Source organism: Girardinichthys multiradiatus, chromosome Y (genome assembly GCF_021462225.1).
Source record: "Girardinichthys multiradiatus isolate DD_20200921_A chromosome Y, DD_fGirMul_XY1, whole genome shotgun sequence".
In the NCBI taxonomy this organism is placed as follows: domain Eukaryota; kingdom Metazoa; phylum Chordata; class Actinopteri; order Cyprinodontiformes; family Goodeidae; genus Girardinichthys; species Girardinichthys multiradiatus.
This window is the reverse complement of record NC_061818.1, coordinates 32,536,508-32,564,208: the sequence shown is the minus strand read 5'-3', so window position 1 is coordinate 32,564,208 and position 27,701 is coordinate 32,536,508. Positions and strand designations below refer to the sequence as shown.

Here is a 27,701-nt window from a genome sequence, read left to right as displayed (position 1 = left end):
TCTGAGGACATAAACTTTATTAATTGCTTATAAAAATGTCACAGAAATTCTTAGGCATTCCAACAGGTCCTTTGGGTTTATCCACAGGGACACCAGACCTTTTTCACAGACAATGTGGAGCAAAGCGAGTGCACTATTGCATCATTAAACCCTCCCAGCTGCTGCGACCTGTACATGAATCCACCAGCAGAAGACAAGCTGTCTCTGATAAACTCTTCCTTTTCTCCACCTACATCTTGACTTCTCCTTGCACTCCTCCATTTACTCCCTTTTCTCCCCCATCCTGCTTTTCCCTTTTATTTTAGCCCCCGTCCCCCCCTCCGTACTGGCCATTCTGACCCTTCGTGTCCCTAAGCTCTCCTTCTCTGATTGGTTCCAGACGCGTCACTGAGCTCTTCTTGCCGACTCAACATACCACAGCTGGAGACCACGTACGCACATCACACACACCTCTCTTCCTCCCTTCCCCCTCAATCCTAGTTTGTTTCTCTCCCTGCTTTTCACAGCAGCTTAGTGAAACACCAAAAACCTCAGACTGAAATGGCTCCAAAGCATTCCTGCAAGGAGAGAGAGGGAGAGAAACATACTCTGAAGGCTAAAGGAGAATGTATGAAATCTGAGGATGTCAAAAACACAGTAGAGATGGCAAGTTTCTAAATTTGGCTTTAAAAACTCTTTGGCACTGAAACATGTATTTACAACATTAAAGATGTTTTCTCTTGCAGGCGGTCGAAGAGATTAAGAGTTGGCAATTGTTGCAGAAAAGTAGAACATAATGTGCATCTTCGGGACAAAAACTGAGATGATGCAACATACATAGACGTGAACCGGAGGTCTTAAAAACACGTTGCATCATCCAGCTTTCAAATTACAAACCCCACTATAAAAAGATGCGTGCAGACACAATGACTGTGCTCGAAAACTGCTGAATCAGCTCCAGATGGTGGCACAAAGAGCCAAGACAAACAAAAGTTAGGAATCATAGAGATGAAACTGCTCGCCTGTGATTAAGACTAAAGGCAAAACCACAACAATATGGATTTGGTGGCTCCAAAATCCGATCGTGCATCAAAACAACCCCCCTGGGTCTGGCTGCACTAAAAAAAGACATGTCCATTTGAAGACCAACTTTCAATGCAAACTCCTACTTATGTGCACAATTATAGTGTTCGTCCTCACAGACAGTTTGAGCTCAGCAGTCCCTTTTACACTTTTAACACGTTCACATCTGGACTTCTTTCTTCCTCCTCCGCCGCTAGCCTGACAGCCCTTGCTGACGTGTCAGATCGGAGAAGAGGCAGGCTCATGAATACCACCCACATGCATCATGCCTTATGCTTCTCTACAGCTGCACAGATAACCATAAATCAAACAAAACAAACAAAAAATGCGTTCAAGTTTGGGTTAATACTGACATGACAACACGGGGAATCTTACAGAGGAATGTGGTCCTTAAGGAAAATATGTGGCAACAGACAATGAAAACAAAGTGGATTTTAGTCTTTCAGTCAGAATGGGAGCAAGCCAGGAGAACTCTGTATGCTAAAACTGATTTTGGAAACAGGCAAGAGGTAATTTCATAAGACTGGTTTTGTGCTGAATATTTCTCAGCTGCAATTAAACTGTTCACAGTAGATCAATTGTATCTTGCTTATGCGTTTTGGAAGAAGCAGATGGATGTATCTGATTAGTACTTTTTTTTTCAAAACTGGAGATTCAATTAAAAATAGAAACATCTGCTGTGCTCTACACAGCTATTCAGCAACAAAAAAACGCTTTGGTTTAAAAAAGTAAGAAAAAGTGTATCAGAATCTAAGTCTCTCCGGTTCGAGATCGGGTTTGGTCCAGGGTTGGTGCAGAGCTACTCCGGCTGCTCGTTCAGCTCCATGTCGGACACCAAGATGTTCTTCTCGGCCTGCTCGCCGTGGCCCGAGTTGGTGCGGCTGTACCGAGCCCCCTCAAATGAACCATGCGACCCTGCAGTTCGCCGCCGGTACAGGTAGATGACAGTGGCTATCAGCAGAACCAGCACCAAAGCCGTCACAATGACGACAATCAGAGTGGGCAGGTGGTCAACATCCACTGGGAAAAATGACAGAACGGTTAGTACGGAGCATGCGGAAAAGAAATCAAAAAATGGATGAATAAAAAGTGACTTACATGTTGCGGAGGATGTTTCAGCACCTGAAATGAAAAAGAAAATAATCGATAAGCTCCTAGTTTTTAAAAAAACATTTTACAAATAAAAATCTGAAGTGCAGTGTGCATTTGTATTTAGACCCCTTTATTCTGATTCTGCTAAAAAAAAATCAAGTGCAACCAACTAGCTTCAGAAATTCATGAATAGAGTCCACCACTGTGTAATTTGATCCAGGCAAAAAGAGCATTAACAGAGAAGCAGGCAAGAGGATAACTTTGAAGGACATGGAGAGATCCACTGCTCAGGTGGGGGAAACTGTAGACAAAACAACTATTAGTTTTGCAAGAAGCAAATCTGAGCCTCCATAAAGGAAGAGTGGCAAGATGGAAGCCATTGATGAAAGAAAGTCATAAGAGGTCCTGCTTGAAGTTTGCCACAAGCCATGTAGGGACACAGCAGACATGTTGAAGAAGGTACTGCGGTTAGAAGAGACCAGAAATTAAACTGTCTGGCCTACAAGAAAAATGCTGTGTGTAACAGCAAACTATCACTGCACATTACCCTGAACACATAATCCCCATAGTGAAACCAGGTAAAGGCAGCATCATGCTGTGGGAATCCCTTTCATAACCAGGGACAATAAACCAGGTCAAAGATATTTGGAAGGGAAAATCTCTTAGAGGCTGCAGAACATGTGAGACTTTGGCGAAGGTTCACTGTCCAGCAGCACAACAACCCCAAACATACAGTCAAAGCTGAAATGCAATGCTTTGGATAAAGGCATATTCATGTGTTAGGATGGCTCAGTCAAAGTCCAGACTTAAATCCAACTAGGAATCTGTAGCAAGACTTAACTCCTGTTCAGAGATACTCCAATCCAATCCGACTGACTTGAGCTATTATTCAGATAAAAAGGCAGAAACGCATGTCTCTAGATGTGCAAGCACTTGCACCTGTTATTGCAGCAAAAGTGGCACCTTCAAAGCATTGATTCAGTGTAAATATGAATACATGCTACACTTTTCAGATATTTGCATTACTAAAAGGTTAGATTACATTTTTTTTCTTCAACTTTACAACACTATTTTGTGTTGGTAATTCAAATAAAATCAGAATAACATAAAATGACGTTTGTGGTTGTAAGTTCACTAATGTGAAAAAGCTTGAGGGTTATGAATACTTTTGCATGCACTGTCTGACTAGAGTTCCTTGTGTGTACATACTGCGAGGCCGTTTGCAGATCACCCCATGCGTAAGATTTCTGCAGGAGCCGGGTTTCCACCGACCGCTGTTGCTCTGGATCCAAAAGCAGGAATTGATCGAAAGCACTGAGAATGCGACATTGCGTGCTTCCCAGTTGGTGAACGGCATCTCTGTGTCTTCGTTCCACACAAGGCGCCTCTCTGTGACAGGAGCACAAAGCGTGATGAGAGAAGCTTGGAAAAAAACCAACCTCTCATACTGTGTTGGGCCTCAGCTGTGTAGTTTTATTGGATTTAATCTCCTCATTAAACAAGCTAAGCATATTTCACGCCGCTTTGCCCAATTTGCACACATAACACATTTTAAATTAATTAAGCTTTACAAGATAAGTCACCTTGCTTTATCATTACATAACAAAAACTGCTCATCAGGATTCCTTAATGAAATATTAAATGATCAACTTAAACTGTGGCTAAAACCTATTCAATAAAACATTATCTGAAAATAATTGATTAAAGGGAAATGAATAAACCTGTAGTTTTAAAAATAGAATGGTTAATAAGTTCTGTGCAGGAGGGAGTTGAGACTCTCAGAGGTAGTACTACTGGACCTTTTACGCTGATGCCTAGCCAAGCTCCATGCGCCTGTTCTGCATAACTTTGTATATGCGCCCATATAAAGCTGTTCTCTGCCTCATCCAGGATGGAGAGTAGTTCTGCTCCCACTAATGGAAAAAGAATAACACAGACAGAGTTGGAACACAACCAAATTGAACAACTGTGTTATGCGGTCAGTAAAAGAGTGCTAAATCTAGAAGCATATTGACGTGTTATGTTAATTATGTTTGCTGCAGAGAAGGTCAGAGGTGCAAAGTTATATGAGCGGTGTGGGAAAGTAGTGTTGGTTTGGATCTGCTGCTTAGGTGCTTTCTCACTTTTTTTGCAGGATGTGAGTGCATCCTGTTGCAGCTTAAGAAGCTGCAGGTTAAAGGCATAGCAGTGGTTCCTGAAGGGGACCCAGGCCCACTCTCCAATAGAGTGGGGGCACAGTCCAGGGTAGATCCACTGATGGCTCACAGGCTCATCTGTAAGGATAACAACAGCTGAAGTGAACATACAGCAAACTGCGCAAATGTTTTAAACTCTTCCATACTTACATACAAAGAACAAATATGTGAAAAAGCTCATATTCTGTGTTAGGTAAAGTACTAGATTTAAGATAAAAATATGGCAGCCTTTGCCGGAAACCAAAAATGGGTCATCAGTAGGTGTTTCTGCAGCATAGTGATCCAATACATATGGCCAAATCAACACAGGAAGAGTTAATCAGACAAAATCAAACGTCTTCAGACTCCAGACCTGAGTCCTATAGAAAACGTGTAAGGTGAGCTGAGGAGAGGAGCAAAGACCCAGGATGATCGAAAGCGGTTGTTCAAAGAGAAGTGGTCAAAGATTGCTATTGTTCTTACTCCATCACATTAGAGATGTTGCTGTTTGACAGTAAGAGGCAGGAGAAAAAGAGGTCTGGGCTAAGAGTGAATGTCTAGTGGAAGCTTAATGGTGTAAAGGTTTTCAGTTTGCTGGCATCAAGTTCCTAAAAATGGGTCTTGTCTCTAGTGTTTAATGCAAACATAACAGACAGGACTGAAAATGAGGGAAAATGCACCGAGAGTACAAAGAAAAATCCTTGAAAGATCCTTAGCTCCAAAATAAATATCTGTGAAGACCAAATACGACAGAAGTCTGGTTCCTTGAAAGCCAAATATAAAAATATTTTTACGCAGCTTGATATATGATCCTCGAACTACACAGGATCCGCTGAGCTTATGAACGTTCAGTTTACCCCCTTTTGGTATTTAGATACATACCACTTATTTGACATATAGCAGCCTCCAGTTTAGCATCACAGGGAGTCATAGTCCACTCTCCTGTAGTGATCATGTGACCACATCCAGCCATCTGATTGGGCTCTCCGTCTTTCCAGTTTGAGTATTTCACCTCTTCATCACCTAGCCACGTAAAGCTTCGTCCCTGAACATATACGACAAAGCAAATGCATTTGCTAGATACGCTCAGACTGAAAGAAAAATGAACTCATTGATAATGAGAGGATGGTCAGTTTGTGGGCTTACGCCATAGTTATAGAGAGAAATCCAGGCTGGCTGGCGCAAGCTGTTGATAAGCAGCATCAGATAGGCCTGCTGGTAGGGATCCTTCACTACTACAAGGGTCCCGTTCAAAGATTCACAGAGGTACAGAGCACCAGTCCAGTCAAGCCGCTTCTGCACAACCCGATAGGTCACTCCTCCTAGCTCCACCGGCTTTGACAGGGAGGCAGGAATGAGGATCGGAGCAGGAGGCAGGCCCCGATCTAAAGTCAATTGTAATGATTATGCACTGTTTGCTTGCTTATCTATTGCACACCATTGTTCTGTTTATTACTGATCATCATACCTGGCTGCTTTTGACAGATGAAGCCATTGTTCTCCATCTCACAGGCTCGGGAGGCCCACATCCCAGTTTTCCTCTCCGGGTTGCCGTGAATCATCACCGCACAGTTTCCCTGAGGCAGCAGCGAAACAATCAGAACAACAACAAACCAGAGAAAGAGGCATAAAAGTAATAAAGAGCACTGGGAATACCGGTGTCTTGTTGTGATGTGGTCCACTGTTGTCGATTGGCTCTCCTGGTGCCCAGTTGGTGTAACTGAGCAGGGCAGTTTTGGTCCACTTGAAGTGGCCCTTGGAGTCTGAGGTCAGACCCACCCAGAGGTCAGTGCTGACGTTCTTTAACAGGGTGGTGATAAAAGCTGTGAAGGAAAGAATCAGCTGTATCACATCTGCTTCACATTGCTGATTGTACCTTTATGTTGGCTGAAGCCTCCTATAATTACCTTGATCTAAATGATTGGATACCAGAGCCAGCATGCCTCGCTGGCTTTCACATTTCAACTTGGCTGCAGACCATGTGACCCGAGGTGACTCAAATACTTTCAAACACTACAGACACGGTAGATGACATTTCATTAAAAAAATTAATTAAGGCTCAATTAAGGCTTGGGCGCCAAGTTTGATATAATACATAAATTATCTTGAAATCCAGGACCTGCAGATGCACCTTATGCTGAAAAGATGACCACCCATTAGTACAGCCTGAAGGTGGGTGAGGAGTTGATGGCGTCGGAGGGATAGTCCCTGTCACGTTCACCCTCTTACAGATGTACGGCAGGTCAGAGTGACACTTCTGATCCGCCCAGTCTCCTATTTACATGTGACAGAAACACAAGCTCACCTGGTGAACATCTGTTTGGTTTGTTTCTGATTGGATTCATTTTTGGCATTACCTTTGATATTTGATATTACCTTTGCTCGCTAACATGTGGATACACTTGCGATCGCGGCTGACCGCTTGTGGCCTGCCGAGCCCCCATGAAACGTAATTGAGCACAGAGTGATCGGACCAGCGAAAACGCCCGTCATTTTCATAGGTGTGAAGCCCGAGCCACCAGCTGTCCCCCCCTGACTTTACCATCTACGGTGAGATCGAAGAAAAATTTTCAAAACGGAAAAACTAACACAATCATGAATTCAAATTTAATCTGTCAGCGCTTAACAAATGGTTTCCTCCAAATAACGGGAAATTTTGAAAAAGACTGCAGCACCTTGCTTAAAGTGTTGGCCAGAAAAACCTGCTCCTCAGCTGAGTGGATCGAGGTGAGTGAAGAATCAAACCAGGAGCAGATCCTCTGGGCCTGCTCCCAAGTGGTGCGATGGTCAAAAAACTTATACTCTGCCTCCTGGAAGGTGATCCACTCTGGAGATGTGGGCCCTGATTGATAAACAATAGGAGAAGACACGTGTGACGCATTCAATGATCTAATTTCAGTGCATTAAAAGAAAAATTTTAACCAAAATGAAATTAAAACAGACCTTCTGTTACTTCTGGTACCATCTCCACACTTCCTAAAAACACACAGAAAAAGAGAAACATCACAAATGTTTCTGCCTTTAATGTAAAATATATATGCTGTACCACTCATATTAAAATAAACAAATATGCAATAAACTGGTTAAATAAGTGTGTACACCATTATTGTAATGATTTGTTGAAACCACTCTGGATTCAGTTCAGCCATTCCATGTTTAAGATCCCACCTCCAACCAATAACAGATGAACCTGAAATAAAGTTCAGCTCTCCTGGTTGGAATTTCTTGACATTTGTTCATTTGCATCCTTCAGCTAAAGTCACATTTTCAAAGAGGTTAAAGAAGATCAAGATTTTCTGATTTTACAAAGTTATCAGACAGAAAAAGAATACAAAGAAAATCCACAGCGTTATGTTTGTACAGAAAAGACAGTCATATAGATATGAATTAATGGTTTTACTAAAACTATTTCTGTATAGTTCTGGTTCTGTTCTACATGTGACAACATTCTCTTTATTCTCAATGGTTCTGAACTAAGGAGCAGGGTCAAAAGATTATTTTTCAAGAACAGCATCTAGGACTGGCTTAAATCTCCCAAATCCTAGTGGAAAGGGGTGCTATGGTCCAAAAAAGCCAAAGTTGGGACTTTAGGTCCACAATTCTCAAATCTAAGTTTGGCCCAAAAAACAACAGAGCACATGAGGAAAAACAACACCAAGTCCACAGGGAAATGTGGTGGTGGCAGCATCATACTCTGGGATTACTTTTCCTGAGACGGATCTAGACTTTTTGGGATGGATGAAATCATCAGTAGGTCCAAATTGAAGTCAGTATTGACCCAAAACCTTAAGGTGTGTGGGAGAAAGCTTACTGTGCACCAGTACAGAATACCTACATCTAAAATGATGAATTTGTATATGAGCATAATGTAGAGGGGCTTAACATTAATGGAAGGTCTAGTGATTTTATACCTCTGGGAATCTTGCAGATCCAGTCTAACTTGGAGTCACAGTGCATGGCCAGCCAGGTCATAGTGCCCAAATCTGCTGCAGCACACTGCCGGATGTTGTAGTAGTAGCGGCCAAAGTTCCGGTATGTTAGCTGAGATATGAGTAAAGAACGTGTCTTTCAGTCATTCATGTCAGTTTGTTTCTGGAAATGATGGATGTTTGGATCTTGTTTGCACCCACAGGCAGTCCATCGCTCCACTTCCAACTGCCGTTATCCATGGGATTCCTGCGGTTCAGACCGATCCAAAACCAGTGCTGCTCATGCTCCTCTGACTCTCTGTGGGTATTAATATCATCATTATACTGAAAGTAGATGTGTAGATAACAGCAGATACCGTCTCCTGCGCAGAGAATAACATCCCAGGTAAACATTTCTAAAAAACCATAAAATAAATCCATATTCTTGCAACAACATAATCTCACACAACAAATCTCTATAGGATATGGGATAAGATGTTTATGGAAGAATGTTGACTTAGTGTCTGGGAAGCAATTTGTATATTGATTTTCACATATTCTGGATCATTATGTGCTGAAAGACCCAATGGTGACCCATTTTAATGTTTGCTGGCAGAAGCCTCCAGGTTTTTTAAAAACATCCTGATAGTTCATAGAGTTTATGTCATGCACTCTAACAAGTTTCCATAGGGGCTTTGGAAGAGAAACAGGCTCACATCATCACAGATACTCCACTGCACTTAACAGTAGACACGGGGTGATTTATCACATTTTCATAGTCAGTTTGAGTCTGATCTGGCCAAATCACATGGTTCAAGTTAAAGCCCCTGTAGACTTTAAAAACCTCCACATGTTACGTTTCTCCTGGAATGTCTCCGAAACAACGGACTGGCTACACAAAACCTTTAATGGTTTATACGGACACTCGGCTGCAGTTCTTGAGCTTCTGACTGACATGTTCTCTTTTCTTTCCCATTTTGTAAAATGGCTATAAGAAATGGAACTCTATTTCATCTTCATAAAAAGATAATTTAGTGATATTTTATTGGATATGGCAGAGGTGTCAATAATAGTAATGCCAATGGGTTTTTTTCAAAAATATTTAGTGTGAGATTATGCAAGTGGAGCGCAGGATGAAATCACTTTAAGACTTTGTACACATCTTTACCAAAAGTGCCAATTATTGTGGACGCTGCTGTAACAAAACAAAAAAGCTGTAATAACTGTGTTACATAAGCCCCCTTTGATACGATTTCAACATTTAGTGTTTTTGACACCCTCACAGTCCATACCCACCCAAATGTCTCGTGGAGGACCTGAAGGACAAACTGCTCCTCATCAGGGCTGCTGATGCTCAGCAGGTTGGCTCCGTATTCCCGGCAGAACAGGTGAGCATCCAGCCACTTCTGCTTCTGCTCCAAGTAGGAGGAGTGAAAGACCTGCACACAAGCCTGAGGTCAGTCCATTTACAAATACAACAGAACCTGTTTCTCCAACTTACAGTAAGGTGTTAGTACTTCGTGCTGAAGTTGTAAGAATGTGCAGAATGAACCTTGTAACAGTAGCGCAGGTTGCTGTTGCTCTTCCAGCCATTGGGACAAGCACCGCTGAGGCTCGGGGTGGGCTGTGGGGCAGGAGGTTCAGGGCTCAGAGATGTGTCCTGGTTCTGGCGACAGATGAACTTCGCCTTTGCCGAGGCACACTCCTTCACCTCCCACAGACCGGTCGCGGAGCCTGTTGCCATAGCAACACAGCCACCGTGGATGTTCGCTAAATCAAAAAGAGGGCGAGAGGGTTTATAAGTGGAAAATTTGATTTCTCTTTTCCCACGAGTGGAAAAGTGTTTGATCTGTTCTCAAAATGCACAAAGCACAAGTAGAATAGTCTGTGCACACTCTACTGCTCTCATTTTTAATATGAAAAGAAAGAAATAACATGCTCATTCATAGTTGACAAGCATTATACATAGTTAACCTGCTCTCTCACACATATGTAAAGATATCTGCTGACAAAAAGAGTATGAGGACTTGACTGTGTCAGTTAGACCATATAAATACAAGTTACACTTCAAAACGTGAAAAACTAAATGAAAATATTTGCAAATTGTTTACAGAGGTTTTCAAACATTCCCCTTTTTGCAACAGAAGTACTACGACTGTAATATAAGAGAATATCATAGAGTTCTTATATTGCTGAATCGATCAGCTACTCTGAAGCCAGACGGTTCGACCAGCCCTGTTTTATGACCACATCTTCAGGTTTTGTTGGGAAATTATGTCTATTATGAATCAAACTTCCATTACAGCACAGTGAGTACTCCTCTGTTGAGGGTATATTAAGGGATATCATGACTCTATGTGTGCCGTTACATAGCTTTTTTGCTAAATAAATCCAAAACTGGTTCATAGTCAAAAATGAACCTTAGGTTTTAGTGATGTGAAAACCCCAGGAAGTCGATTAGACTAAACTTTAAAAATTCCCTTGAGCAAGAAAACGAATCAATGAAAAACATTCAGAGAAAGGAGAAAAGAGAAAATAGATGTGGAAGCAAGTGAAACAAAAGAGAAAATGTAAACAGAAATTAGAACAAAATGGAGAGAATGCTAAGAGAGCAAAGCAGTAATCAGAGCAAAGGGTAGCTATTTTGGAGAATCTAAAATATAAAAATGTTTAGAGTTATTTCACACTTTTTTGTCAGTCAGTCAGTCATTTTCTATCGCTTATTCCATAGTGGGTCGCAGAGGAGCTGGTGCCTATCTCCAGCAGTCTATGGGCGAGAGGCAGAGTACACCCAGGACAGGTCGCCAGTCCATCGCAGGGCGACACACAAACAACCATGCACACAGTCATTCATACACCTAAGGTCAATTTAGAGAGACCAATTAACCTAACATGCATGTCTTTGGACTGTGGGAGGAAGCCGGAGTACCCGGTGAGAACCCACACATGCACGGGGAGAACATGCAAACTCCATGCAGAAAGACCCCAGGCTGGGAATCGAACCCAGGACCTTCTTGCTGCAAGGCAACAGTGCTACCAACTGCGCCACCGTGTTTACTATATTATTCCATGTGTGTTCATTCACAGTTTTGATGCCTTTAGTGAAAATCTACAATGTAACTAGTAATGAAAATAAAAGACCCTTCAAGTGAGAATATGTATCTAAAATGTTTGACTGGTAGTGTCGATGTAATGCAACGTGACAAGAAAACATGCAATAATGCTGATGAACGTTACATTGATATGATTCGCAGCAAATAAACAAATACTTAAGAACACGGACTAGATGTTGTTCTGTTTTGGGTATTATTGCAGTCACATATAAATGCAAGGAAAAGTTTAGACAATATAGATCAAATTAGCTAATATTTATTGCAATGAATGCAGTTCTTTGTGATTGTAATGTTTAATTTAATTTAGTGCAGCCCTAATATGTATCAGATCACCCTGTGGAGGCTTGTAAAACCTTTGTAAAATACAACATTTGTCTTGCAGGTGAATCTTTTGGCTGACTGGCAATAAAAAGCCCACAGTAGGTTGGTATTTTTTGCGAATCTAGTAAGAGTCCGATAACATATGTCTAGATTGTTCAATGTTAAAAATGTTAAAAAATTTTATTTTGGACTTTTTTGTCCAAAACACCCAATGGAAATCTTAATGACTCTTGATCACTCGGCGTAATTTAGCAATTATGACTGGTTTGTGTGTTGTTGAGCAAGTTTTTATTTTTATAATAAGGCAACAAAATAAGGCTTATTCTTAAGCCTTATTTTTAAGTTTTTTGGTCCCAATATACAGCAAGAGTTCATACAGTTTGAACTGAACCTTTAAATCCACAGCTAAACACAGAAACACAACAAACAAATTGAATCTAAAAAGGCAAAAGCTACAACATTATTTCTTCATTTTTTCCAAATATGATTACATTTACATCCCTGTTTTTTTTTCGTCTGAGTAATTGGCCTGCACAACTTGCTGTCTTTGGAGCATCTGATCCTGCTCCTTTTTTCCGTGGGATCGTTGCCTGTCTTTGCCTCTGATTGGCCACATGGAAAGTCCAGTCTCTACCTGCATGGATTCTTGGTGGAGCTGAATAGGATTTGCTGATGGGGGTCGATTCTTAGAGCTAGCTTAGACTCTTTCTCCTCTTTCAGAGAAGACAGTTGGTAAATATTATGCAAATATGTGTCATTGGGATAGTATTAAGAGAAGAAAACAACATATATCATTAAAATTCAGATTTTTCAGGCAGAGCAATGGGTACTATGCAATTTGTGTGAGAATGACTATTTTTGAAGTGGAACTTGTAATTTTCTAGATCAGCAGATCAGAAAAGATTATCTGACCTTTTTAATAAATTTTATAGCAATTTTATCAGAGCGAACTTGTGAGATTTACCCGGCTGGTCTCGATTCCAGTGGGTGTAGGACACTTCATCTCCACTCAGCCAGCGAAAAGACCCGTGAGTAACCTGGTCATTGAGCCCGATCCAAAATGACTCTCCAGAACGGCCAAACACCAGGCTGTTGGCGAATGCCTGCTCGAATCTTAACAAAATAAAAAATATTCCCCATTAAGCCTTTATATTAGTGCAAAGTTCCATGTAGATCTAAGTATGTTTGTGCTTCGGCTGTACCTGTTTGTAATAGTAACAAGGGCGGATTCCTGTGCCTCACAGGATTTTCTGGCCTCATCAAAAATGGACAAGTATTCTCCGACCCAGTAACAAGCTGGACTGTGCCATTTCCAACCCTGAGAAAATGTAACTGGGAATTAAATCCTTCCTCAAACAAGTCAAAAGAGTCCGAAATAGCAAAATACGTGCTGTTTAAACTCCAGACAGCAAAATCTGACAGATATCAATAAAAAGAAAAATTAAATTAAATATGTTACAGCCAAGTAAATAACACTGCAGAATGAAATGCTCATGTAGAGACACACAGAGATAACATTTTTTTGCCATAAATTTTTCCTGCCAGGTCATGCATTAAATCTGTGAACCTGTCCAAACACAGAGTTCTGCCAAATGAGGTGAGACTCTGGATGAAAATAACTTAACGTTGTGAGAATAAATTCTGCCCAATTTGGTTTTTTTGCAAACCCAAATTAGGAAAAACGTCCAGGTTCTACAGACGTCTCAGTTGCTTGGGAGGACAGATCTGCTGAAACAAAAACCGCTCCTCCCCCTTTTTTTGAGGTATTGTCCTGATTAAAAGTGGTAAGCCAGCTCCTTAAACGTTTTACATTTTATCACCTCACAATCAAACCTTAATGCATTTTATTGGGATTTTATGTGCTTTACCAACACAAAGTAGTGCAGTGGAAGGAAACATTTCACAAATAAAAATCTGAAAGGTGTGGCATTCGTTTGGGTTCAGCCCACCTCAGTCAAAGCTCTGTAAAGACCATATTTTCCTACAATTAGAGCTGCAAGTCATTTGGGGGAATATCTCTGTCAGCTTTGCACACAGAGGAACTGAAATATTTGTCCATTCTTCCTTATAAAATAGCTCAAAGTCAGTGAAATTAAATGAAACATTAAATTTCAAGTCTTACCACAGTTCTTAATTGCATTTAGGCCTGGACTTTGGGCCATTCTAACACATGAATGTTTCGATCTAAGCATCTCTATTAAAGCTCTGGCTGAATGTTAATATTGCTGTCCTGCTGGAAGGAGACCCTTCATCCCAGTATAACGTGTTTTGCAACCTCCAACGGGATTTCCTTCAGGATTGTCTTGCCCATTAACTTAGATGTAGAGCCTGAGAACCACAGCAGGATGTTTTTTGTGTGGTTTTCCACCACACCAAGGATTTTGTACATAGAAGTTCAATCTTGGTCTCGTCTGACAAGAGCACCTTCCTCCACATGTTTGCTGTGTCCCCTACATGGCTTGTGTAAAACTTCACACAGGATCTCGTTTGGCTTTCTTTCAATAATAGATTTTTCTTGATACACTTCTATAAAGGCCAGATATGTGGAGTGCATGACTAATATTTGTCATGTTGATAGATTTTCCCACCTGAGCTGTGGATCTCTCCAGCTCCTCCAGGGTTAAAATGGGCTTCTTGGCTGCTTTTCTGGTCAATGCTCTCACCGTCTGTCCTGTTAGTTTATGTGGCCGACCATATCTTGGTAGGTTTGCAGTTGTACTGCGGTATTTTTATTTTGATGATAGATTGTTTAAAGCTCGGTATATTATTTTATAAGCTAACTGGGTACAAATGCACAACACAATTTCTTTTTTAAAGAGATTTTGAAAACCATGTGTAATTTTCCTTCCACTCCACTATTATGCCGTACTTTGTTTTTGTATATTGCATTCAATCCCAAAAATATACATTAAGTTTTGTGGTTGTAAAATGACAAAATGTGAAAAAGCTCACTGTAGATATGAAGCTCTGTAAAATAAGAAGATAGTATCTGTTAGCAATACTGACCAAAAGCAAAGTCTAAAGTCTTGACTAGCTAAATAATTTTGACACAAATGCAAAGTAGTGCACACACACAATTATGATTTAATGTTGTTCTTGGTATGGTGGTGTTGATGTTCTACTTTCTCTTTATTTATTTACATATGAAACACATAAATTGGAAGCTGGAAACTGGAATCTCTGGAAGCAGATGAAATCGACTGCCCAGAACCGCTCCTCGGGGACAGGGTCAAATTCTCAGGATCGATTTAAACACTTTAAAGCTATACTTGGTAAAAGCAGGCTACCAAACAGGCTTAAAGGTACACTGAGGATAAAGACAATGATTTCTTTTTATCACAATGATCTAGCATTTATTTAAACCCCCTATGACGGGTGGAAATTTCTAAACACTTTGAGCTACGCGAGGTTCAAACTCTCAGGAGGTGATAATTATTAGCTTTAAAACCACAAACAGATGGAGATGAGTTTTAGAAAAACTGTTTCTGTTTGAAATTATATAAATATTTGGGGTATTTTAAAGTCAAACAAACAGATCATATTCCTGAGGTGGATTTTATCTTATCAGAGATTAAGCTTTGAGAAGCATGAACACCGGAGAAGGTTAGAATATAAATTTTGCCTCAAGATGGGCAACAAACCATCCGCAGGGCTTTTAAAAAATAACTTTAATAAACAAAAATCAAAAGAAATAATGTGTTTTGATGTGATTTAACACGAATAAACTCTAGCACCAAACACAATGTAAGAAAAAGTGTAACACCTGTTTGCACTCTTGGTTTTGTGGCTTCCCGTCACTCTTTGTTCCTTGTTTCTTGCAGATGAAGGGCAGAGTCAGATTACAGGGGCTGTCGTCCCAACGGCCGTCCTGCACACAGCAGTTGGTTCACAACACTCACCCTGCATGGGTCCGTCAATGTCAGCCTATTATGTGAAGGTGCAGAGGTTACTCACAGGGCCCCACATTGAGACGCAATCTTCCTGGGTGTTGCGGAAGTTGTTGGGTTCAAACGGGTGCCAGAAGGTGAAGATAACGGGCGTGTGGTCGGTCCACTGGAAGTCCATTTGCATGTCAGTGTCATGGAGCCCTATCCACAACTGGTCGAGGTCTGAAGACAGAAAAAAACAGACAAATAAAAAAATGTATCCTTGTAAGGATTTATTTCCTTTTAAATTAGGCAAACTTTTTTGATCAGGCATGATGCTGTTTCCTTTTACATATGCACAATAAATGCTAAAATCAATTTCTGGGAATGCACCAATCAAAATGTCTATTACACTCCTTAACTTCAGGTTTCACTAGGAAATGCTGAAACACACAAGTTTACAACAAATAAAAGAGGACAGTGCAGGAAAAGAAAGAGTGGTCGAGTGCTATTACAATAAGTCACCTTTCTTAAGGCTGCGAATGATGAACTCCAGCTCAGGTAGAGTATGGATGCTGACCAAGTTGGCATCCATCTTCTGGCATGCTCTCTGAGCTGCATTCCACTCACTCTTCTCTGAGGAGAGCTTGTAGCATCCAGCCTGGAAGGACTGCCAGCCCACATCACACTCATATTTGTGATCATCTGCCCATGAATCTGTAGAAGAAAACCCAATAAATCTGTCTATTTAAAGACTTTAGACAAATTTGAACACATCTGTTTTATTTAGGAAAGCTAATTTATGGACCTGTAGTGAAAGGATCCAGTGTGGCGTTGGGCCTCTTCTTACAGGCGTACGGCAGAGCATCAGAACAATCTCGGTTCTGCCAACGTCCCAATGACTCAGATTTGACCACGACGCAATTCTCCTCCTCTGCGTGACTCGGCTGGTCTGAAGTTGGGTAAAATAGACAAACTTTAAAAAACACAAAAATCACCAATTCACTGTGGCTGCTCTGTAAAACTCACAAATGGATGTTTGAACTGAGAGCTCAGCTATTTCTAAAACGAGTCTGCATGTAGGCCTTTGTGGGAAAGGAACATAGACAAAAAAATGATTGCAGAGTATTTACAAAAACAAAGAGTTTGAGGTTGCTTTTCTAGTCTGACCTGGATCCCAGTTTAGATATTTGACTGGTGAGGAGTCGGACCACTGCCAGCCTCCACTGAGGTCCAAGTCATTGAGACCGATCCATAACGCAGAGCTGTAAGCGTTCAGAATACCTATAAACAAAGGAAACAAGGTTCTTAACTAATGTGAGCTTCAATCAACCAAAATTATGCATTTGCAATTTGTACGGCAAAATAAAAATAACACAAAATAGTCACAACTAATACAAAAACAAATCATGTTGGATCCTAAATACACACAGGAAAGGTCACCAGTTGATCAAACAGGTAACATCATATGCTCTGCTGACAAATAAATCACCAAATAACCCCAAAACAACAGAATTCTCAGAGAACATATATGCAGAATTTGGAAGAATGTACAAAACTGCTTATAATAGTTACAGATGAGATTAAAATGGCAACAGTTCCTGCTGTAAAATACTAACAAAACCTCCTGAAGAATGGCCAATGTAACATCCAGACATGAATGGAGTCAGCAGCCCTATTTGTCTGTGTTGCAATTATCATAAAGTCTACATTAATATCGTAGTTTTAAAAATAGTTATAGGCAGCAAAGTTACCCTGAATTCCCTTTGGATGTTAATTTCTTTTGGAATTAATAAAGTATTTATAAATTTAATTTGAACTGAATTTATCGATAATAACATTATAATGGACAACATGGCTGCTAAACCTAACACAAAAAAACGTCCACGTGTGAAAACAATCCACTTCTTTTTAATCAAACTGTATTGGATAAATATATACCTTAATTTATTTATATGCACTGGTATTAAAGGGATTGAATTTAGCCATATTTGGCTCTATTTATTTTTTCCAAAGTAATTTTGTGTAACCCCAACTTGCTTCTTAAATAAACTTAATTGAACTAAACTAGAACAAATCAAATTAAATACATCTTTTCAGAAAAACATCACCATTAGTGCCTTAGGTTATGTTTCTATCCTCAGTTTTTGTAAACTTGTGCAAGTTAAACTGTCATGACAAAAGCACGACAGCACATTTAAAGCATCTGTTAGAAACTTTTTAAAATAATCTACGTATCTACCATTGATGTAGGTCTGTTCATGTAGCTTGCTGATGCTTAACAGGTCTGCTCCCTGCTGCTGGCAACTGATCCGAGCCTCACTCCAGGACAGAGTAGCTTGGAAGTTAAACTGATAACATCTGTCTGTTACAGGGTCAGTATCCCAGAATGTCTCACAGCTGCTGCCTGACAGGGACAGAAAGGTTTGAAACAATAGTCAAAGGGTTCAGATTCTGCAAAGTTACCATTTATAAATATAGGAATCTAGTTTTGAACATATCAGGTGATGACTTACCCTTCACAGGACAGAATCCCCAGAGTTGGTCTCTGTCATAGTTATAGGTGGTGGCGCACCAAAGGTGGCCATCTTCTCGCCCAGTGCTTGTGCAGTCGTGAAACCACTTGCCCTCATACATGAAGGGAAGGTAGCAGGGTCGGCCATAAGAATTCCCCTGGATTGTGTAGATCTCTAGACAGAAAGCAGAGGAGAGAATTTAGATATTTGTGTGGGCCTTTTAAAGTTCAAATCCTCAGCTGGGCTGACCTGGAATTACACATTTGTTTTCTCAAGAGGCAAACACAGAGGATGATCTTACAATGAAAAACAGGAAGTCAAACAGTGGTGATCGCCACAGTTCTTTTTTGTTGTTTTTTTGCAAAACTAAACATCTATTTTCATGAAAAGATCAGCAGCTATAAAAAGAACAGAAAGACTGTAGACATCAATCAAAAGCATCACAAAATACTACTAAGAGCTGCAGTTTTACTGTCTAGATTCAGATTAAAAAACACAGCAAAAAATGAATAAACTGTAAAGCATGAGAAGCAAGGGAGGAAGAGGAGTTTTTTCCAAAACAAGTCAGGGCAATGGAGGTGGAGCAGCTGTAAAACCACAGAGAAAAAGCTTTCTCTTTCACTGTCTTCTCTCTCTGCCTCCCTTTACTGGACATGACTAAACCTAGGGGCATTTTTGTAAAGCAGCAGTGAGACTATTTCACACAGAAACTTGTTAAGATCGCTGGCTGAAAGCTAAAAACTTAAAGCACACAGCTATCCGGCCACATGAAAGCAAAAAGAGAGGAGAGATGATGAAAAAAGAGTAGGGAGATGTTCTGGTTTTAACTGCAGTCAAGCAGAACCTGTTAACTACAGACTAGACATCACTGAGGCTTGCAGTCATTTCTGAAGAACATTTAATATTTGCAGGAATGACACAGAGAGCAAGAAAAAAGGCTTAGCTAAGACACACAATGGTTAGTTTTAATCTGAAATGAAAACTTTATATACAAACAAATATGCTTAAGGCCAAGGAAAACATTCTGTATTTGATGGAGTTTACAAACACTGACAAGACTATTAATAGTGGGCCACATCTTCTCCTCAAACATCCCCTGAAAGCAGCATTCTCCTTTATCCATTTGATGAGATACAGCTGTGGAGTCCACAAACAGTGAGTCTATGTGCCGCACAGAGGTGGAAACATTCAGGAGGGAGCAGGGTCACAGGGTCGTTGCATGGCTGAGCGTGTGTTTGGGGAAATGTTTGAGATGCACTGGCATCTGTTATCCTTGATTTATAGAAACAGAAACACGTTCCAGAGAAAAACAGGAAACAAATATATTCTGCCTTGTGGTATGGCCCAGTCATGAAGCCCACACCCAAAGCCAGACAACCAGGAATTCCTCCAGATCATTTTGGATCTTTTAAAAAATTCCCTTTTACAGTAAAGACTCAGTAAGACAGTTAATTTTACGGTTGTGTTCAATTTCCTCGGGAGCCAGTGTTGTGCATGTTTCATAGTGCCTTGCAAAAATATTCATGGCACTTGAGCTTTTCCAATTTTTTGTATGTAAAAATATGAAAGGTGTCACATGCATATGTATTATGTCGCCCTTTAAGTGAATCCTCTGTAGACCCTTTAGCTGTAGTTGCAGCTCATTTGAGATAAGTCTCTACCAGCTTTAAACATCTACAGACTGAAATATTTGCCGATATTTTTTTGCAAAATAGCTGAAGCTCGGTCAGACTGGATGGAGAGTGTTTGTGAACAACACTGAAACGTGAAAGTCTTGCCACAAACCCTCAGGTGGATCTAGGTCCTGACTTTGGCTGGGCCATTTAAACACATGAATATGCTTTAATCTAAACAGTTCAATTGTTGTTATGACTGTATGTTTAGGGTTGTTGTCCTGCTAGAAGATGAATATCTACCCCACTCTCAAGTCTTTTACAGCCTCTGTTAGGTTACCTTCCAGGATTGTCCTTTATTGAGTTCCATGAATTTTCTTAGAAACTCTGACCTGATTCACTGTCTCTGAAGAAAAGCATCCCCACAGAATGATGCTACCAGCACGATTATTCATTGTGGGTAGGGTGGGTTCAGGCTGATGTGTGTTTCCTCCACAAAGCATTTTTCATACAAGCGAACACGTTCGATTCAGGCCCACCTGCCCATAGCACCTTCTTCCACATATTTGCTGTGCTCCCCACATAGCTTGTAGCAAACTTTAAACAAAACTTGGTCTGACTTGCCTTCAGTAATGGCTTTCTTCTTGCCACTTTTCCATAAACGCCAGAGCATAACTAACAGTTTAAAGATTCTCCCACTTGAGTTGTGGAGATCTGCAGCTCCTCTCGAGTAACTCCAGAGCATCTTGGCTACTACTCTGATTAATGCTATCCTTGTCTAACCAGTCTGTTTTAAACTTTTTCTCTGACCTGTCTTGTGTGTCCCCTGGTCTTTATAAGGCCTTGGGTTTACTGAGGTTTTCAAACACATTTCTAAGGCCTTCAAACAACATCTGTATTTATACTGAGATTAATTCACACACAGATGTACTCTATTTAGTAATTAGTAGTGGTACTTCTAAAGGCAATCTATTGCACTGAATTTTTATTTAGGGGTATTACAAGTTTTAGATTTTCTTCGGACCAATCACTGATTTGCATTTATCAACTTCTATCAAAATTTTCACCCAATTGGTTTAAGTTCCTTTAGCAACCCTTGCTAACAAGCATTCAAACAAACATGAGCAGAAATAAAGGCACAAGCTAGAACATGCCTCAACACAATACTTAATAAGAAGCTCTCACTAAATAGTTGGGGTGAGAACTTATATTGGAGGACACTCCTCATCTGGATGAATTCAATTTTGCATTCTGGCTTTTATAGTTTTATATGAACTTTTATTTATCCAGGGTGGAATGATTATACAATTACAAACTTCAACTTCAAGACAAGTTTTTTTTTGTGGAAGTGTTTGGACTGTAAAGGTTGTTAAGGAAATCAAACTTGATTTTATTCGGTTTAATCCTGAAATCAGAAAGAAAATAAAACACTTTGAAAAAGAATTTTTACAGCAGTTTAGTTTAAATAGGCTATAGTGCTTGTTTTTCTTTCTTTATTTTACCATTACCTTTGTGAAATTATGTGTTTTATTATGTTTTTTTGTTTTTGTTTAAAGCTGTGGGCTTCATTCTTCATTGTAATTTTCATTAGTAAATCTAACAATAAATACAGATATTTCTCACCCTGTGACTCAGTGGGAAAAGTAGTAATCTTGCAATCCGAACGTTGTACTTTAGATTCCAGCTTCCTAGTGCCCATGGGCAAGGCACTTAACCTCAAGTTGCCTGCCGATATGCATATCGGTGTGTGAATGTGTGCGTGTTTTTGAGTGTGATTGGGTGAATTTGGCTCTAGTGTAAAGTGCTTTGGGTGGTCTGTATGACTGGAAAAGCCCTAGATAAATTCAGTCTATTTACAAACTCAAATAAAATTCTTATAATTGATGTATCTTAAATACTACAGGTGTGTGAAACTAAACATGTCTGACTGCAGTCATGCCTACCTTGATAAGTTTTAGAGCAGAGATCCTGCTCATCACCATACAATCTCCATTTGGCTGAGGTTGAGATAGCTGACCCGTTCCAGGATGCTTGGGATTGAATGAGGCTGTTGAGCTTATCCAGGACCTCATCGCAGTTCCAGGTCCACTCTACTCTGGGGGGCTCTCGATCACATGTATACACTGCCATTGGAGGATCATGGAAACTGTATGTGACATTTCCCGTGTTCAAACCCAGGCACAAAGAGGCACCCAGGTTGAACAGGCGGCCCCGAGACACCCACTTCCATCTTTGGTAGGGTTCCTCACAGGATGGCGTCAGGCTCAGAGAGTTACCCAGCACCCCGAGGCACTTATTAGTGCCCTCAAGGAAGAAAGCAAAATCATCAGGCTCCACCGGTGCTGTGCACAGAGAGAGGGAAACAACAGCAGTAGTCAATAACACTGATGAAAACAGAATTTTGTGTTAACAGCTAAGAAGAGGTCAGGGACCGGATCGATACAACAGATAATGTACGCTCAGCTGGGTTTGAACTAGTTTCAGTCATAGTTGTCAAAGTGTAGCTTCTAACGTTGTAGAAATGAAACATCTGAAGTCATAAAATAACTTCTAAAATTCAGTGTGAAATTACACAATACAACCCGAAATGCATAACAGTGTTAAAAGCTGCAGCATCAGTTAATAATCCAGTTCATACTGTGCACTGCTATTAGTGGGGAGCAATATTAATGGGTTGCACTGCTGAAAAAGGAACTGCTGGTGGTTTTTTGGGGATGAACGTCTTTTTCTTTATCAATAGGGTCTGTGAGATGAATCTGAAACCTTTGACATGAGTCCATAGTAATTTTAACATCTTTGGCAAAACTGTGGTGTGCTTGATCCTTATAGAAGATACATTCCAACAAAAGGCTTAAAAAACGTTTTGAGAAGAGAACTTGTTGACCTTCTAGTGGGAGGAGACACCATTACAAAGACGTTTTCCTCCAACATATTTAGAGTTTCACTGATAGAGACTGGTAATCAACAAACCAAGACTGATAAGCAGATAGAGCTTTAAATATAAACTAAAGCTGTTTAAAAGAAAACTGCCAAAATAAACAGAACTCTCCCCTCCTGAAGTTGATGTTGAGATGAAATATAGAAGAAGACATTCCTTCTCGGCAGGCCCCGGAAGTGAGTTTGTGAACGATTCCTGGACTTTTGGGTAAAAACATGACTGAAGGAACAAATAACATCTTGTTCTGTTCTTATGTACACAGCGGCAATGGATCATCAAGCTTTGCATATGAATCCTTGTAATTTGAAAGAGAGGACTGACACTCTTCTTTGTCCCTTTGTTTTAGCTCCTTACTGTCAGTGTTTGCACATCTGGTGGGTAAAATGCAGGAAACTCTGAATAGGCCCAAACATTTTTGAAGAACACCAAAGATGTCAGCATTTTTGGGAGTTTATAATAATGGTAAAAGTCTTCATTATTTAAATTTTGCTTTACATTATTTCCTAAAAAGCTTTTAAAATAGGGCTTAATAAAAAAGAGAAGTGGGACCTCCTTACTTCCAGTTTACTGTGTTCCTCCCGCAAGACTAAAATCAAACCAAATGTGTTGCCTTTAAAGGGCAAAATAGCATCCCAAACTTTTTAGGGAGGTCAAAAGATTAAAAAAAGTCCAATTAATTTAAGAAACTGATTTCCTTATTTAAAAGAGGATGTACTGCTTTAGATCAACATAACCCAGAACTGGGTCAAACTGGGAAAATGGAAGCAAATACTGTCAGCGTAGATGATGATAAAAATCCTGCCAGTAGTTGCACTGTAGTTGAGAATAAAAATATAACTGAAAAGAAAGAGCCATTTATAATCAGCATTTTGCAAACATTCTTATATTTAACTATGTCTATTCATCATTTCATAAAAATAAAAAATTCGCAGTAACTGTGCACTGCTCTGAAGGATATTTTCAATTTACAATATCTTGATTTTGTAAATATCTGCTTTCCAGGCTCCTGGCCTATACCACTACACTAGCTGTCTTCTGACCATCTGTTCCCAACTTTCACATAATGGTATAGATGTATTCAAAACAGTTAGGTACTTCGTCCTTGTGCAACATCCATGTTCCCTTTTTGATGAAAATAGGGCACTTATGGTTTAAATGGGGGCCACTTCTGGAGTGTTTGGGGCAATAAAAACATGAAATAAACAAACCAATGTGATTTGTGAGTTTACTGTACTTGAATGTCAAGGAGGACAAGTTGAACAATAGTGTAAGGTCGCTTCTGCCTGCTGATCTTCAACACTATAATGAAAAACAATTAATTATGGGACAAAAAGTGTTACTTTAGCTTGCCTCCATAAACAACCCAGGAAGATCAAAGTATGAGGAGATAAATATAAAAACAATAAAATTTTACTGAGTTTTTAGGTAATTTCTTAGTACTTTTTAAATGTATTAGTATTAGTATTTATTTATGCATTTTTTAATTTACATATTACAAATTAATTTTTTCTGTGCTTTTCTCTTTCATCTTCACCCATTCTTGCCAATTTGGCAAAAATATACTGTAATTTATGAGCTAGCACATTATTTTATATAAACAAATATTGTATAAAGTAAACCCAGATTATTAAGTATAATTAGATCACCTGGAAATTAAATTAATTTGTTAATCATGTCCAGATGTGAAACCTGGGTCACCTTGCTGAGATTATTTACCCAACTCAGTGCAGAAAAATTGAAGCAACAGGCTTTGGACCCATTGGTTTTTCTATATATCTTTACCAATGAATAGCTTTCAGCTACATCAAATAGTTTTCTTGTCTGGCATGATATTCAAGCACCTAAAACTTACACGGTTTAATTGCACCAAACAGCAGCAGTTGCTTTGCACGCCATGCACGTCCGCTTTCTCACCAAAGGGCGTCTGTCTCTTTGTGGAAGCTAGTGACACGACATGGAATCTGTATATGATCCCAGTGTGTCTTTGCATGTGATTGGCCGGATCAAAATAAAATCCCACGCCTGTTTGCATCGGTTCTTATCAGAGCTGAGCAGAAGAACCTGATGATTCGGCTCTGCCAGAAAGAGGTAATCTCTTTCATCTGGGTCGTAACGCAAGCACCTCACAAAATTTCTAGGAAGGTAAAAACAAGTAAATTATTATACCGAGGCAATCAACAAAAAAGTTCAATTGTATTTAATTCAGATTATTTATAGCGATTATTCACAAAACATATCAACTCAATGGACTTCCCCTGTTAATAATGCAAACCTGCTTTTTTTTATAAGAAACCAGCCATCCCATTAATTCAATACAATTAAGAACTGAGTCAATAGGGAAAAATATTAAGAAGGACCTACTTCTGTGGAGTCCCTTGAAGGCTAAATAGCAAAAATACTTTTATGAAATACTTTTATTTTGAGCCAAAGGAGCTTCAGGTTATTGGCATACACAAACGTGATGAAGAGAACAGAACAATTAACGCCTCTCATCTCTGTTAGTAACCATATTATTCAGTTAAGACCATAAAATACTCAAGTATGGTTAATATGTATATTTTAATTTTTTACATCTCATGAAGACTTATTTTTGTGCTATCTTCACAATTTTTTTTACTTTTGCCCGCACACAATTGTAAAATTCTACGTTTCAGCATTGCTCTTAATTATTTGTTGTAGTTCATCTCTGTTTTGTGAAAACAAAGTAATGGTTGCCTTAACAACTAAAATAATTTGGTATAATCTCACTTAGTATTAGTCATTTTAATAAAAATAAAAAAAACTAAAAGTATTAATTGTTAATAAGAGCAAACAAATGCTCCAATATATCCCCCTCATCTTGATCCACAACCAACACACAGAATGTCTCCTATTATGATGTGCATACAGGTCAGCCTCCAAACAGCACAACAACCTGAAGCTGAAGTTCGAGAAATCAAGAAGAAAATTCCAGCAGGAGCTTAAATTCCATCCTGGAAAGGACACGACTGGACGTTTGATGTGAGGAAGCTTCTTGCAGATTAACTTGAAGTCACCGAGGCCTGTGAAAGTGAAGCAACAACAGCTCTCCTCCTGTTATCTCAACCTCCTCTTCAACCATTTTCCTCTTTTCCAACGCTGATAAGTTACCAAAAGAATAAAAGGAGATGAAATCGGCATTTACGAGCAGCCAGCAACATTTTCCAAAAGCAGCACATATTCCCAGAATCTTGACCTCATCAGTTATTGAGGACATTATGCAAGACTTCTAGCTGGTTAAGCAGCTGCAAGCCTAAGTTATGAATATTAGGTTTTAAAGAAAAATCTTAATGGACTCTTTAATATGTTGAATATTGAATACAACCTAATGCTGCTGTCAGATCATAGCAGCAGCATTAGTCATTTGATTTTCTCAAACTGTTCTTGTTCTCTAACCTTATCTTAAGAGATGCCTGGTATAAAAAAAATAATAAAAAAAAGGTCATTACTAGTCACTGTGACAAAAAGGCAACCAAATAATCTTAAAATTGCCTGCTGAATATATTTTGTTGGTAGTTGAAAAAGTTTTATCTCATCCCAGAAGCATGAGAGGAAGGAGAGCAAAAGGATTTTGTAAAAAGCATGACAAAGTGGGACCTCAGGAGAAGAGTGTCAGATTTAGACACCAGATATATAAATAAACTGAGCGTACGTTTTCTGTCAGTTATTCACAGACATTTATCACAGCTTAAAGCTACATTTCTGACTAAAGAAAGAACATTATAGAAATCTCCCTGGATGTTATTATACAATATAAACATTTTTGAAGTCCTACTTGGTAAAGAACAAAATACTAAAGATCTATCAATTAAAATAAAGAAAACTCCCCTTAAATCCTCCTGCATGTCACGAATACTACGACATACCCTTTCTCCACATGCATTTGGTGAGATGAAGAGACAACAAAGCCCAACAACAAAACAAAAGAGACCATGAAAACTGTGCTCAGATCAAAGAGTTACACTCAACGGAAACTATTTTTATGATGAATCCAAAGAGAAAGGCTTTTATTTAACAAACCAGCTAATCTGCATATCCTTTCACAGGCATATAGGAAACTAAGCCCCCATAAATGGGCCAAAAACTCTACTGTCAAGTTGTTAAGCCACTGGTTATATCCCTGGCTTTATATTCAGTAAATAAAAATACATCATATTTAACATATTTAGATCATATAACATTTGAAAAAAAAAAATCTATAAATCGGTGATAATTTACTTAGCTTCCATAAGAGTTTTAAACTTTTGGAGAAATTTCAAATTGATCTTGAGGTGAACAGATGAAGCCAAAGCATAAACCCTGTTAACGAGGTTCTTTTTGGTTCTGGAATGGCCTGGTGTCTGTTCGGATCGGACTGTCGGTGTTAATTGCAGCCTGTGACAGGCCGAAAAAGGTCACATCTGCCCGCAGGGAGTCAAATGAAGCGTCACTTCACAGTCTGTGGCTTTAGTAGTTCAACCTAAATATCCATCTGGGACAAAAGCAGAACAAAAACAATCGGTGTTTTTCTTTAAATGAAACTGTAAAATATAGAAATCAAGCCCCTTCCCTGCTCCCCTCATTTGTCTCCACATCTGGTTCCACTCACTGCTCGGACTTTTAGCTCGCAGCTTTCCACAACACAAAAATCCCGAAACATCATCTTTTTAAAATCAGAAGAGCAAACTAAAATCCATAACACGCATTTAGGTTAAATGTCCTGACAAACTGAGTAGTTGTGCCTTAAAAAAATCACGCAAGAATGTTTTTTTTTTTTTTTTTTTTTTCCTTCTCACCCGTGTCGCTCCTCTTCAGTCCCAGACTAAATATGAGTAAATATAAAGTGCATTTGTAAAAAAATAAAAGTAGCCCATTCGTCCATGTTGGCGCAGCAATCTTGTTTCGGTGTTGCTCGTTGCTTTGCATGCTCACAGGAACACAGACCTAACAAAAACAACTCAAACGAAGAGAGGAGAGGAGGGGGGAGAAGCGAAGCCGGGGAGCAGCAACTGACCGAGGGGGTTTCACTCAGGGACGGCGGCTGGAGAGGAGCTGCAGGAGAGTTTGGCCGCTAGAGTTCGGCCTGCCTCTCCGTCAGAAG

At 39.6% G+C, this 27,701-nt stretch overlaps 1 protein-coding gene and 1 long non-coding RNA gene across 3 annotated transcripts; both read right to left on the bottom strand.

Annotated features, from left to right (window-relative positions):
* LOC124864678 (C-type mannose receptor 2-like) lies at nt 1–27,701 on the bottom strand. Of its 2 annotated transcripts, none has more exons than XM_047359550.1 (29): nt 27,397–27,701; nt 21,609–22,007; nt 18,053–18,226; nt 17,779–17,943; nt 16,707–16,820; nt 16,345–16,488; nt 16,062–16,253; nt 15,625–15,779; nt 15,434–15,538; nt 12,873–12,988; nt 12,635–12,783; nt 9,789–10,006; nt 9,533–9,675; nt 8,459–8,555; nt 8,240–8,369; nt 7,272–7,304; nt 7,004–7,170; nt 6,705–6,873; nt 6,448–6,602; nt 6,236–6,341; nt 5,985–6,151; nt 5,797–5,905; nt 5,475–5,713; nt 5,211–5,373; nt 4,278–4,427; nt 3,954–4,067; nt 3,364–3,543; nt 2,161–2,184; nt 1–2,082 (listed from the first exon to the last, which is right to left on the bottom strand). In XM_047359550.1, the coding sequence occupies exons 1-29, from the start codon at nt 27,524–27,526 to the stop codon at nt 1,862–1,864; spliced, it is 4,428 nt and encodes a 1,475-aa protein (XP_047215506.1). In that variant the 5' UTR covers nt 27,527–27,701; the 3' UTR covers nt 1–1,861. The 2 variants fall into 2 exon arrangements, with proteins under 2 accessions (XP_047215506.1, XP_047215507.1); XM_047359551.1 differs by having other exon boundaries at nt 6,460–6,602.
* Nucleotides 25,000–27,390, bottom strand: LOC124864680. Its single transcript, XR_007037341.1, has 2 exons — nt 27,210–27,390; nt 25,000–27,092 (listed from the first exon to the last, which is right to left on the bottom strand). It is a non-coding gene; the product is annotated as an uncharacterized LOC124864680 (long non-coding RNA).